Raw genomic sequence first — 15,230 nt, forward strand, 5'->3', positions numbered from 1 at the left:
GGGAATGCGATGTTGAAGTTTTTAAGTAAAATGCTGAAAGCCATTTTTCAATGCTATTCATATACTGTTTTATCTGAAGGTTTTTATCTATATATGCGACCCTAGTGAGGATGAGCAGTCTAGAAAATGGATGGATGGATGGATGTTTTATCAAGTGGAGGAAAAGTGACAGTATTTCTTATTTAAGTATATGCATCATCATATGCAAATTTTGGTCATTTCCAAATATCCCCAATTTTTATTTCTAAATCACATTCCAGATGATGAATTCCTCATATCTTTATGTAGGCCTTCTCCTTGAACAAGCAAAATGAACTGCTCTGCAATTTAGCACGTTTGGCAGATGCAATTCTGGGTGTGCCCACTTGTAGATCAGCTTCCAAATCTGTTTGCGTAAGCAATCAAGTTTGCACCCGTTTCTGTCCGTGCAAAGCTTTAGTAAATTAGGCCCATATTTTTGATCTTAACTTTCTGCCAAGAATAATGAAAATCCGTGAATAATTGACACAGCCACTTAAATGGGGAGAGGTGTTTGTAATTGCATATAGATGCCACAAGATAGGATCATAAAGCATCAATACCATGTATATAGCATGTACACAATCATGAACTCATGTTACATAAACGACTATTCAGTAGTTAGGTGATTCAACACAAACAAACTACCTTGACCTGAGGCTCATATAGTATTAAAACAGGACCCCCAATGGACCCCTGCAGTTTGCCTACCAAGGTCATGGACGATACAGTCTACATGGGACTGTACTTCATCCTGGGACACTTGATGGTGTAGGGATCCTGAGACAACAGGTGAGGCTGGGGGCAACCACCTCATCCACACGCACCATCAGGAACGGGACCCCTCAAGGATGAGTCCTCTCTCTGCTGCTCTGCACTCTCTACAGAAACGACTGCACCTGAGCACACCGAGAGGCAGGGTACACCCTGAACTGGTCGCCAGGGAATCCCAGGGCACAAACAACCATTCGCACTCGCATTCACACCTACGGGCAATTTAGAGTCATCAATTAACCTACCATTCATGTTATGGGATGTGGGAAGAGACCAGAGTACCCGGAGAAAACCCATGCAGGCACAGGGAGAACATGCAAACTCCACACAGGTGAGGCAAGATTTGAACCCGGGTCCTCAGAACTGTCAGGCAGATGTGCTAACAGTCACCCACCATGCCGCCATTAGCTATTTTATTTGCCTAAACAACACGCTGGCACAAACTGACCGGACATCACACATGGGATGAAGATAAATAACAAAATAAAGACTTTGCGAATACCCAGCAGCATCGAACAGTGAATATTCTTTTCATTGGATAGCAACACTTTTTATATAAATGAAAGAACATCAATGTTTTATCAGGTGGAGGAAATAAGTCATGTAGTCCACCTGTGACTTAACACTTGATTTGTTTACAGTAATTACAGTTTAGCCCAGATTTGAGATCACACAGTCTGATTAATCAATGACTGATTGATTGGTTTTAAACACTGAAAAGACATACCATTACTTATCAGTGATTGTTACTGACCACTCAGTGACTCATTTGCATGTTCATCACAGATCAGTGATGTTTCAATTAAAACACACGTACACGCACACACACACACACACCACTAGACCTACACTGCAAAAACTAAAATCTAACCAAGATTAAATCTCAAAGCAACGTATAATTGTTATTTGTCTTGTCAATTTTTATTTTCACTTGCTTCAAGGATTTTTCCCTAAAAAAATCTTGATAAGGTATTATAATTTATTTAGATTTTATTATTGGTTATAAGTAATTTTATCTTAAAATAAGAAATGCCAAAATTATATAAGTGTAGCTAGTTTAAATAAACTAGTTGTATAGGATTTCTTTTTTTAGGCTAGCTGTGTTTTAGGAACTTTCGCCAAGTCATACTATCCTGTTCTATTGTCAGATTATTTAGTTTAAATCGAGCAATATATTGCTCATTTCATTACTATGAAACAACTGGAAAGTTTTTTATTGATTTATTTTTTTTATTGCCGTGTAAATAGAGCAAACAGCTGACGTGAGAAACCAATTAATCAATCAATTCCTAGTTTCAGTGCAGTATCAGTATAGATCCAGATAATCTGAAGAAGAAAAGCGCTCATCCTTATCTATAGGAATCCATTATGTGTTAAACCACGATTTGTAAGGCTTGAATAAGTATTTCCGTGTCAGCAACTAACATGTCCCAAATTTACCATCACATTTCACCTGTCGACGTTTATTTATTCATTTAATTAACAATTTAATGACTGGTTTAATTTTTAGACAACAAAAACAAACTGCTAGTTGTGTCGCAAACTTCAGTAACAATCGAAATATATGGATTCGTAGATGTTTTTGTCGAGAGTTGTTTTGCACAGATAAAGACGTCAGTCAGATGCGAGTCTATAGGGGGCGCCCTAACGACTATGCACAGTATATATAAAGACACGGTTTATAAATGTCTCTTTGACACAAGGCTGTTGGTGCATACAGGCTGGAGAGGTAAGACTTATGTTTGTATTATGGAATGATGAAGGATCAATTTTAAATGTGGTATATATGTATTATATGTAATTTTAGAATAGCTGTCTTTCTTAAATAAATGACACTGAAACCATTGTTTAGATTACATTTGATACTATCGTCCATCCAAAAGAACAGTTTTGTCTACAGTAATGTGTTTGTCAGGTATTCCCTTTATGTTTTGAATGCACCAGAGTACAGTAATTTAGCAGCGCTGCGGTTGAATGGGCCCTCATGAGGACATTTAGGCAGGGAGGCTGGGGGGGATAGTGACTGAGGGGCCCTGAGGTGATGGAGTCCAGTTTTTCCCAGATTGGACCAGTTTCCCCTCTTTTATTCCCAGAAAACAACAGAAACCCATTTATTCCACTGTGGGTGCTGACTTAATTACCATGATGGACTATAACAGAGAGGTCCAACAAAGTGTTTAAGTTGATATTTTGCCATTAGTCATTACTGTACTGAACATAATTATCCCATACTTATTTGGTGAAAAGTTCCAGTATGGACAGTATTCTTGATAGATGACGTTAGAATGCTTTACACGCATGCAGCACAATCAGTTATCTCGGGCAGGGTTCAAAGTTAATTGTTGTTATAAAAGTTCAGTCTTTTGAAGCGATAGGCCGACTATAAAACCTTCTCCTCCCCTCATGCCTTTGTCTTCCCAGATAAAGAGATCACTGATCCTTAATCACGAGCACCGTCAACGAGGCGAAAACAACCGACTCCCTCTCTTTTCCCCTCCTCGGGACCCTCAGTCTCTCTCACAACCCCAGTTCTTTACCATTCTCTGGCTGCCCATCTTCCTACCCTCAACCATGGCTCCGACGCTGGCCACGGCGTTCGCCCGCCGCTGGTGGATGGCAGTGACTTCTATCATTGAGAATCTCCTCTTTTCTGCTGTGCTCTTGGGATGGGGATCACTCCTCATTATGCTTAAGTCAGAGGGCTTCTACTCATACCTATGCAGCGACAAAGGTGAGTGAATGACTGCTTGGGGGTCACCTAACACAACAGCTCTTTTTACAATAAGAACAATAAGATGTTCTTATTTTAAGTAGCCAGCTGAATTTGAATAGAACTGGAACATTATCTCTTGTTCTTGAGAAAAGAACCGTACAACTCCAATATGCATGCCAGGCCAATAGTCAATGTCACTTTAAAAAGAAACATCAACTGTTTATCCTCGCCTGTCTTATCCCAAATAGAGTACACTTGGTAGAGCTACAGTATGTATGGTTTTATAATTTGATGCATGTAAGTAATGCAACTGATTTTAGCGGGATAAACACATACCAATTTTTAACATAACAGATTTTTAAAATGTGAGCGACCCCTTATATGATGAGGAAAAAAAACGTGTATATTCCCACTGTTCATATTGGGCCTGATTTATTAACATCCCAAATAGCGTGGGCTAAATTGTGTGTTCAGAAGCACGTAAATGCAGAGTTGAAAGAAGTTTTGTCATAGGTGATGTGGCATGGCAACTTCTTCTGACTGGCTCTAAGTCTAAGCTCCAAAATGACATTACTGAACAGAAGCTAGGTTGCAACACTTTCTGTTTGTTTCGTTTTCGGGTTTCAAAAATGTTTACACGAGCCGATAAAGTCACCGCCGCCGCCTCTCATTTAACCTGCCCTATACTGGCACCGCCTTGCGTGCCCATTTGAACCTGCCTTTCAGACTGGTATTTTAAGATACAAAAGCAGTCAGGTTTAGGTTTGATAAATCACATTTTATCTATTTGCATATACCGGTAGTCCTCTCAGAACATGCAAAATGAAATGTGCTGCGATTCAGTGCTTTTGGCAGACGCAATCATGCATGCGCTCCTCAGTTAGTAGATCAGCATCGACATCTGTTTGCGTGAGCAATCAATTTTGCGCCCATTTTTGCATGCACACGCCTTTAGTAAATCAGGCCCATGGTGCGTGGTGTTTTCAACAATAGCACACCACACACATAACAATATTTCAGAAAATTAGCAACCGGACTGCTGTTTTCAGCACCCTGGTCCTCAGAACTGTGAGGCTGATGCTCTAACCAGTCATCCACCGTGCCGCCTGCACGTTAGATTGAATATGCTAAATTGTCCATAGATGTGGCTGTGAGAGTGAACGGTTATTTGTCTATATGGCCCCTGCAATTGGCTGGCGACCCGTCCAGGGGCGACCCCACCCCTCTGCCAAAATCCACTGGAATAGATTGCAGTCTATCCAAAATCTACACACGTCACTTGACGAAAAGTCAAACATGGTAAAGTAGTGATGGTATGACCATCCAAAGGTCCAATGGGTAATTTAAGTCAGAAGTTTCCTGTCTTGCCCTTTTCACCGGCTGTGGTGAGTGACCAAAGTTGACTATTGGCTGGACAGAGCATTTTTGTTTCACTTATCGTCTTCTGATTCTTTACACAATTGATTTATCTGCTGGATGACGTTACGAAGATGTCGTTACGTCTCATAGGGTCTGTCTGGTTGGAAATGCTCACAGTCTCTTGTGGGCATATTTTATTGGAAACTGGATTACTGTATTTTATTGGATTTTATCATATTTTTGGCATGTTAGTGATGACATCTTGCAGTATTACCACTCTTCAGGAATTGCAACTTATAGTTAACAATAATAAAACCCAAGCTGTAGTACAGGTCTGATTTTCCACTTGAGGTGACTGACCAAAGCAAATATTTGGCCTTCACACCTGCACAGGTAACTTCCGGAGTGATGATACAAACATCTTATCTTGCGGCAGATGATGTATGGAGATGATGCCAGCACCAGCTCAGCTCTTTTTCAGGCATGTGACTGATGATAGGGAGACAGGAAAGCAGCAGCAGCACTTTATTAGCGGCCCTACGGAAGTTTAAAGTTCACTGATAAAGAACAGGGATGGAACAACAGGCTGATAGGAAAAGGCATGACCTTATTGAATTTAATATCTGGATAAAGTCTTCATAGGGTCACAATTAAGTGTCAATTTAAATCCTTCCTATGACTCTAAAGTAGAAACTCAAAAATAATCTCTGTCACACCAATAGAAATGATCCACTAAAACTCATGCTTATGTATTGGATTTACATTTCCAGGTAACAGCTCCAGCTACAATCTGTCCCTGGAGACAACACAGGTGCCCGCCGAGTACTTTGACTACTATGAAGATAGCGAGGGGCCCATGGTGGCCCTGGGGGACGGAGTGGAGATGAAGCCCCTGGTCCCGGCGGACGGGCTTCTGAAGATGAATGGCTGGCTAATTTGTAAGGAGCAGGATGAGATGTTGAACCTGGCCTTCACTGTGGGCTCATTCCTCCTCTCTGCCATCACACTACCACTGGGAATTGTCATGGACAAATATGGACCTCGGAAACTCCGACTGTTGGGCAGGTGAGCGACAGTTTAAGATTATCCTAACTAAAAGCAATGTATTTGAACTTCAACAAATCGACTTGAAAACATAAACGAGGCCATTTACTTCACCTTGTATCCTAAATCATTATTTTATCAACACTCTGAGGCCCTTTTAAGTTTTGTGCATAAATCAAGGCCCATAGAGGCGTGCTTGAATAACTTTAGTGTGGAAGAACTTGAGAGCCCTAACCTTCAGTCCCATCAGACAACTTTGGGATGACCTAGAACTGAGATTGTGACGCAAAATCTAAATATTCACTCCCAATGGTGTAATTGCTCGGTGTCCAGTTACTTTTAGTAAGGAACCTTTTTTCTTATCAGGGTTCATTTAAGTACTACATTTAAAAATAAATAAATGATGCGACGATCAAGAAAATGTCAACAATAACATATTATGAAAGTTAAGGGTAAATGCTTAGCTAACTAGTTCTCTGTGGTGTTGTTTTTTTTTAGAAATGCATGCACATAGCCCAGTTTAAATCCTCTTGCGGCCGTACAGTATATGGCCCAAGGGCATGATTCTCCAACCCTCGTCCTTTCAGTGGATCTCAAAAGAGTTACCGCAAGATCTTAATGAGAATAGATGTTTATTTTCATTTCAGCACATGCTTTGGCTTGTCTTGTCTGTTCATTGCTTATGGAGCCTACCAACCCAACGGTAAGGCGCTAACACATACAGTACAGTGCATCCATATTTGGTCAGTTACCGATTTGGTTGTTGACAGACCAATGAACTGTTTTACCTGCTCCTTTTACAGAACTCTCAGTCCTTATCTTTATCGCGCTGACTTTCAATGGCTTTGGTGGCATGTGCATGACCTTCACCTCCCTCACGGTAAGCGTGTGAATGGACGTTTGCGCTGTGTAAATTAGCAACTGCTCGTCCTGTAAGCCCACAGCACTGCAAGAGTGCCAAAGCAAGCAAAAACTGTTGAATATGTTGTTGTGTACATTATATAAAGAACTGCTTCTTTCTATAACGCCGATGTATAACATCATGTACATAGACATGCTGACATTCACTGTCACGGTCTTTTACTTGAATACAAACTCCATTTCACATTTTCCTATACTAAAACTTGGCAACATGACATATTGTAATATATGCTTTTACTCAGCTCTTTGAGGTTAAACTATCCACCCATCCGTTTTCGATAGCACATATCCTCATTAGGATCGCAGATACGTAACTGGAGCCTACCCTACCTGAATTTGGGCGAGAGGCGGGGTACACTCTTGAATGGTTGCCCTTCAATTAGGCATACCTGTATATAGAAAAAAAACATTAACACCCACATTCACACCTATGAAAAATTTAGTCTTCAATCCAACCCAGAACCTCTCCACTGTGAGGCAGACATGGTAACCACCACCCTACCAAGTTTCCTGAGATTAATCTAAAAAGTAAAAAAAAAAAAAAAAAGAAAACAAGAAAAATTTGCCCACATTTTGATTTAGATATGGAAGAAAATAACAAGTGATTAATTTACATTGTTATTTCTTCTAATACTGGATTGAGGCAATTTTGTCTAATGCATTCCTCAGTAGAATTATAATTTACCAATTACTGTATGTACTGTGTAAATTTAGGGCAAAGTAACAGAAAAAAAATTATGCAGCACTTCCTGTAATTCTTTGTGTTGTAGTCAGCTTTGTCTATTCTGGGAATTAAACATGGCTCGGAGTCATAGAGGAACAACAACATCTGATGCTCTTTAGAATTCAGAGTTCACAGCAGTGACACGCTTTGCATTCCTTTCCCTTTTGTTCCTCGCCTCCACCATCATTTGAGCCTATAAGGAAGGACACAGTCCGAAAGTGCACCATGGTGATGCTATTCACTTCAGAGGGGCTGCTCTATCCTTGTAAATCTGCTTAAATTGTACAATGTCTCCACCACTGTATGTCAAAAATAGGGGGTCTTTTACCACAGATATATCCTCTATCTATATTATACATCGAAGCTCCCTTTCACTCTTCTCCTTTACAACCAAACAATGTAATAATCTGAAGACAAGAAGTGCTTGGTTAATTATTACGTGACTCAACCTCAGCCCGATACAAGCATGTAATCTGGCCTTTAAGGTCTTGGGCAACAGCCAGTAGCGATCACTGGCTCATCGCCATAGAGGCACCCCTCAACTTTCTCTCCTTTCCCATCTCTTATGTAATTCAATGTGCTTGTTGTTGCTCAGTGTCTCGAAACAGAACAGCTTGTTAAAGGCTTTATTTTGGAATGTTTGCCACCCACCTCACTTTCTTAGAACTTGAACTTGAAGTATCCCTGCAAGTAACAAGCCTTCTGTCACGTCATTGTTTTTTTTGTTGTTTTTTTTTGCTGGACAATAATGGTTAATAAAATAAAGCCCATGAGCAGTGCCTCAAAGTATTAAGCTCAAATGTTTACTGTGCCAAACCTCTGTCTTTTTCACCAGTTGCCTAACATGTTTGGAGATCTGCGTTCCACCTTTATCGCCCTGATGATTGGCTCCTATGCTTCCTCTGCTGTCACCTTCCCTGGCGTCAAGGTAAAAGGAAAACTGATCCGAATCACTAACCCTTCAGTCAACATTATTATTACCATGACTGTCATTTTGCGCAGGTGATCTATGACTTTGGCGTACCATTCATTACTATTCTGGTGGTGTGGGCAGCCTGTGCTGGAATTGTCTTCCTAAACTGCTTCTTCAACTGGCCCCTGGAACCCTTCCCAGGAGCAGGGGACATGGACTACACGTTAGTATTGCCCAGATATACACAGTACTGACATTTGTTTCAAGGTTACGAACTGTATGCAATGAACTGGTCTGTCGGAGACCATAATGCAGTACATAGCAATGTTTTACTTTCAGACCGCAAACTAGTTTGTGACTCAATGTGTGTGGATTACTGAAGTGTAATTGAAAGTAAAATACTGTAAATGAGAGAGAAAAAAAGTTTCATAAAATACAAATTTCTTCATCAAGGTTTGTCCTTACAAAACTCATCATTCCTTCTCTCCCACTGTTCTTTATCAGTGTCAAGATAAAGTTCAGCTGGCTGGGCTTTGACCACAAAATCACAGGCAAACAGTTCTACCGCCAAGTGACCACAGTGGGCCGTCGTCTAAGTGTGGGCAACAGTCTGGTGCAGAAAGATTTGCCCACCAAGGAGGGCAAGCTCTGCCTTTCCACCATGGACCTGGAGTTAGACGGAAAGCCTAAAGAAGAGTGTAAGAGATGCAGCCTTCAGTCACTCCCCCTTATCTTTCATAGCTTCTTAACTCGAATCCTAACAAGCCATCTCCTCTGTTCTGCAGCCCAGTCATTCATGAAGACCATCATCACCCCCATCTTCCTGCTCAGCCTGGTGACCATGTCGGTCACTCAGCTGCGTCTCTTGTTCTACATGGGAGCCATGAATAGCGTGCTGGAGGTGCTAAGTGATGGTGATCTCAACACAGGTTAGGGTTCTTCTGTTTGTATAGAATCGACAGGAGCCTGGTCTCGTGAGAATTTAGTTGGATTTTGTACAAAAATAATAATATTTAGCAGAAAAGCATCATTATCGAGTATAGAAAATAGATTTTGATGAAAGTAAATGTTTTTCTGGCAAAATATGAGGTTTAATGCGGGGGCATAGTACCCGTGAGGGATGTGTCTGTTTCAGCACCCACACATTTGTCGTCATCAATACCGCTGCCACACGCCGCCCTGGGCGCCCTCCCTATCGACAGCTTTATTCAAGCAGTAAACATGTCTAAAATGCTACGGTAGACCACCACGTTTCCCCCTTTAATTTGATATTCCTACTTCTTACTAAATTCTCACAGGATCATGTTGATAATGTTTTTTTTTTTTAAATCAATGCTGTTTGTTTAACAATTAAGACTGTAGAATAATTGTCGTTCCCAATCTTTGGTTTTCAGTGGAAAGAATGGAACTTGGTAAGATTCCAGATTATATGATCTCTGTTTTTTCAGTACCGTATCCGGTCACTGTTCTTTCAATAATCTGGCATTTATTTAACATTTAACATCTTAGCACGTAGATAGCAACAATCACTGCTCCGGTTCTTGTTCTTTCAATAGGCCTGCATTTATTTAACATTTAGCAGCTTAGCACTAACAACCATATACTGTTCCAGGTCCACAGCCGCTAACATCCTGCTTTTTCATCATACTGTGGCTGCTATTATTAATTCATTGTTTGACCTTGACGGTGAGGCATGTTTACACCCGAGTCCTTTGTACGTCTTTCAGCTTTAGCTTGAAACACCTTGTTAATCATTAGTTAAATTTCCCCTCCCAAGTACACATCACATGAGCAGCTTTACACTTGTGGCCTTATATGCAGAACAGTTTTGTGTCGGTCAATATTTGACTACTTTCCACTAAATACTAACAATTAACTACTTCACAATCTTCAGTTCATATTAAAATGTTTTAAACGCTCCATCATTCTTCCATCTAATATCAGCCTATATTGCTCCCGTGTTTTTTTCCTCAGTGTCTAATATTTGTGTTTTTCAACAATGTGACCCTGATCCTCACAGTGAGTTTGTACTCGTCCATCTTCGGTGTTCTTCAGCTGCTTTGCCTCATGACCAGTCCTGTGATTGGTCAGATCATGGACTGGAAGTTGAAGGCGTGTGACAACGGAGAGGAATCAAAGGATTTGTGCAGCAAGTGAGTCTTGTTCACGTGAAATTAATATAGACTTTGAATTGTTTATAATAATGTTAACAAGAAGTGGTGATTCCCTCTGGAATAACACATAAATGATTAGAAATGTCAAATTGAAATGCTCTAGATTGGCTGAGAAAGAAATGATCTATGATATCATCACCAGGGATGAACCAAAGAAAAAGCAAAGAGACAAAAAGACCCAGAAGGTGACCAACGCCCTGCGAGCATTTCTGCTTACGAATGTCCTTTTGGTGGGCTTCGGGATCACTTGTCTGATACCCAACCTCCCTCTCCAGGTGAGCGCTTGAGATTTGTTTTTCTTTTGATTCTTATGTTAACACCAGCTAAGAGTGGAATTACATCAAATGGCCAATTTGGTTTCAAATGATAAAGGCAGGATTTACACTACAGATCAAAGTGCCCAACTCCGATATAGTGCCAATATGTAATGGTTTTACTGTTTACATTTTCAAACATTTTCAAAGGACCCATACCAAGAACCACTGTGCTTACATTTCATGAACACCTGGACGAACCTCCATGCCCAAAACACACTACAGCTCATGCAGATACATAAGCCAAAGTGACAACAATGGGTAGATAACAACATGGACACGATAAACATTATGGTAAACATATTGTTTAGTTTGACCGTGGACTGATCGTTCTGTCCATATGTTTAACGGGCTACCCTATGGTTTAAACCTCTCATTATAATTTTAGATGATTTGCTCAATAGCCTGGTTCAGATCTGAGGGTCTCTGTTTCCATTCATTTTTTTCCTTGCGTACAATGCCAAGAAATGTGTGAAAATGAGTCACATGGGAGGGAGAAAAAATGGGAATTGGGTCACTTAAACCATGTTTTGTAAATCAAGTTTCTTCATTTTACTAAGTTGATGTTGGTAGTGTAGACTTTGCAAATATAGCATGTCCAAGATTTGTAAAGCTAATGAGAAGACAAAATGCCAAGAAAGTCTGACCAAGAAGCACATTACAATTTGGTACTACACTCGGTTTTTGAGTTTCCATTGTCAAAGGTACCAACCAACCACGTTGGGACTTTAAATAAAGGGTGGAGGTAGCCACATCGCAGTCTGTCCAATTGTTTGACAAAAAATCTTCACTTTAGTTTGACATCGAGCAGGAAGAAGACAAAATTAGCCTATTGTTAAACAAAGAAAACCAAACAATGCATACCCTTTATTACTGTTTTTTGTTGTGTTGTACTATTTTGATAAATACATTGGCGGGCTACACTACTTTGCACTGCTGTGACGTCTCTATTCAATAGGCCTACACAATCCCGTAATGCAAATACAAACTTCATCACTTTAAAAATAAACTACGTATCCTGCATTGTTAGAAAATATGCTTATTTTGGTCGCCAATCTCCTCTGCTTCCCTCTTGTTTCAGATTGTGTCATTTATCTTGCACACTGTGGTGAGAGGATTCCTTCACTCGGCTGTCGGTGGCCTTTACGCTGCTGTGTAAGTTTTACTGCATGACAATCAGAACCTAACGTTACTGTCTATCTATATTATCTGTCAAACGGTGTGCTAAACGCAACTATTGTAATATTCCAGGTACCCCTCCTCGCAGTTTGGCAGTCTAACAGGCATGCAGTCACTAGTCAGTGCTGTCTTTGGTCTGCTGCAGCAGCCCCTCTTTTTGGCTATGATGGGACCCCTGGAGGGAGACCCATTCTGGGTATGTATTTACACACACACATGCACGTATACAAACATTCTGGGCGTGGCTAATTCGGATGTCACCCCATTCAGGTCAATATCGGCCTGCTCGCTCTCAGCATGCTGGGCTTCCTGCTGCCTCTCTACCTGGTTTGCTACAGACACATGCTCCACAAAGAGCGGCACGAGAAGGAGAATAACGTCAAGATCTACATCAAAATTAACGGATCTGACATCCCAGAGGCCTTTGTTTAATTACAGAGAGCAACCACAACACGATTGAAGAATGAAGAGAAACATCTGAGTGGTGCAGCATGCAAACTGATAAATCCTCTTTAGCGATGCCATTCTTATAGGACTAATGTGTATTGAGCATGCAAACACACCACCATCCTCTTATTTAAAGTTTGTGCTGTGGAAGTCTACCAGAAAACTGTGAAAAGGATAAACGAAGCGGAAGAGGAAAGACTGTGAAAGGAAAGAGGCATCGGCACTCTGTATTCCCCCAGTCCTCGACTTGGTTTTGCCATTTTGTCACAATATTCCACATTATAAAAGCTTGTTTTGTCCAGTGAAACTGCTTAACTTTAATGCTTAAACTCTCTTTAACTACCTTTGTGAGTGATTATGGGGGAGTATAAGGGCCACAAAAACTACTTTGAGAAAGCTGTAATGTTACAAGAAAAAACATCAGCACATTACAAAAAACTAAACAATTTTTCATTGTAATTTTATGAAACTTGTAACTACACAACTTCACACTCTGAAATAGTTTTTAACAAATATTGAATGATATTAACCACATTTTGACAATTGCCTTTCAAAACTTTAGACACAGTTTTAAATTTCAGATTTTCTTTTTCTCATGATATTTTGACTTTTTTCTCAGAATTGTACTACTGCTGTTTCATTGTGACCCCAATACTCCTTTGTAAGGAATTGCACAATTGTTTTGTTCTTCGATTCAGAGTTTAGGAAGATTTAAATTTTAAGACCATTCGCATTCAATTTTAATTTGACTGAGGATGTAAGGTCAGTCTGAACTACTGTATGTCTTTCATTTATGTATAGACCCTTTTTTTCGTGTTTCTTTGGTAATCTTTTGCCTATTGGTCTACCTTTCCCACATTTAAGTGGCTTACATTGTTTTCAAGTAAGTACAGTACTGTAGATGTATGTCTTTAAGGCTTGTTTTACAAAGGACATCACGCAAGCTGCATTATTGGTATTGCTAAAAGCAAAGTAACCATTTAAATATTTATTTTGTATCCTTTTTTTTTGTACTTTGTCTACCAGACGTGCCTTTTGAATATTAATAAAGATAGTATATACAATTGCTTTTCTGATTAATAACATGGGCAATGACATTTATTCTGCTGAGGTTAAAAACTTCAGACACTGCTTCAAGAGATGAAACTTTAAACACTTTCTAACCAATGAAACATTTACAATAAGAATCAGAATCATTTTTATTCAGAATCAGAATCAATGTGCTCATTTGTGCTTGTCTCTACCAGTCCCTTCTATTGAGATGTAGCCACACCTTATTTTTAGCTAATCTCATGTTCATTAGTATTGCTTTCCTCTAATTTACAAAATGTATTTTAAGATTCGCTTTCTACAGCTCCTGTTTTTGACGCTGTATCGTTAGTATAGAGTCACTAAATATGACTAAATATTTTTTCTTTTTTTTGGTGAGAAGTTTTATCGGCAAGCACGCTGGGTCTCTTTAATCAATCAATACAATCATATTCAATTCTTTGATAACAAAAAAATGAGTAGCAGGGGATACATAATCTTGCGTTAATCCACAGTGACGCCTGCTGGTTACACTCGATACATTCTGAGCTCAATGTTTTCTGTTGTTCCTGGTTGTAAATGGTTGCAGTCAGGCCCGATAATAATAATAAAGCACCTGATTATTATTCTGTATATAAAATAAACTAAATAAATAAATAAATAAATAAATTACTGTACAATACTGGACAATTTGGTGTTCTGATCATTTTTCATTTTGCGGGAATATGTGCTCAAAATGGAAATGTTTGTATTTGGAATTTGGGAGTTATGTTGTCTGTAGAAAAAATAAAAGGAAAATGTTCCTTTTACTCATACAGTATAAATAGCAAAATAGCATCAGAGAAACTGATAATTTTGCAGCAGTCTCTTAATTGTCAAGTTGTATGCACTGAATGTGTGAGTGTGTGTGTGTGTGTGTGTGTGTGTGCATCTCCCCCCCCCCATCCCTTTTCTCTACCGCTTATCCTCACAAGGGTCGCAGGTGTGCTGGAGCCTATCCCAGCTATCTTCAGGCGAGAGCCGGGGTACACCCTGAACTGGACAACAGCCTATAAAAATATGTGTATAATATATATATATATAATATACACCATTCTTCCCTCACTTGATCTCACTTGCACATTCACAATGAAAACATCAGACTGTGAATGTGAAAAAAGAAAGAAAAAGAAAAGAAAGCAAGGGAGCCCAAAAAAAGAAAGCAATGGTTTTAATTGAGGTCATGTAAAAATGTAAAATGTAGCAGTGAATCCATCCAGAGAAGAAGTCATGGAAACAGATGATACACACTGTAAACGTGACCAACTGCATGTACGGCCCTACCGTAAATATTATAATGGACTGAACTGAAGCACACGTGGTTTTGTGGTGCTGAACTTCTTTTTTTATTTTTTTTTTTTAACAACGTCTGAGATTACTAGCAGGTCTATAAAACACAAAAAGCCAGACTTGTAATATTCAATCACTCACACATGCCAATCTGAAGGGGCACATAGTAGGTGCTATAATCTTTGTCAATGTCTGGCTTGACCATAACTGTATTTCATCATCTTTTCATGATCTCCCCTTTGATTGACATGAAAAAAGAAATATACCAATATACAGTGCTTGTTCTCATTAG

The 15,230-nt window shown here is 39.6% G+C and overlaps 1 protein-coding gene across 3 annotated transcripts; it reads left to right on the forward strand.

Moving 5' to 3' along the window:
- Window positions 1-9: 9 nt before the first annotated feature.
- slc43a2b (solute carrier family 43 member 2b) lies at window positions 10-13,644 on the forward strand. Of its 3 annotated transcripts, none has more exons than XM_061751583.1 (15): window positions 10-1,123; window positions 3,214-3,523; window positions 5,635-5,929; window positions 6,556-6,611; window positions 6,712-6,788; window positions 8,389-8,481; window positions 8,556-8,689; window positions 8,971-9,164; window positions 9,252-9,395; window positions 9,861-9,878; window positions 10,487-10,619; window positions 10,783-10,915; window positions 12,036-12,109; window positions 12,206-12,329; window positions 12,404-13,644. In XM_061751583.1, the coding sequence occupies exons 1-15, from the start codon at window positions 1,043-1,045 to the stop codon at window positions 12,563-12,565; spliced, it is 2,028 nt and encodes a 675-aa protein (XP_061607567.1). In that variant the 5' UTR covers window positions 10-1,042; the 3' UTR covers window positions 12,566-13,644. The 3 variants fall into 3 exon arrangements, with proteins under 3 accessions (XP_061607567.1, XP_061607569.1, XP_061607570.1); XM_061751586.1 differs by lacking the exon at window positions 10-1,123 and adding an exon at window positions 2,467-2,521; XM_061751585.1 differs by lacking the exon at window positions 9,861-9,878.
- Window positions 13,645-15,230: the final 1,586 nt, after the last annotated feature.

Source organism: Phyllopteryx taeniolatus, chromosome 17 (genome assembly GCF_024500385.1).
Source record: "Phyllopteryx taeniolatus isolate TA_2022b chromosome 17, UOR_Ptae_1.2, whole genome shotgun sequence".
Lineage (NCBI taxonomy): Eukaryota > Metazoa > Chordata > Actinopteri > Syngnathiformes > Syngnathidae > Phyllopteryx > Phyllopteryx taeniolatus.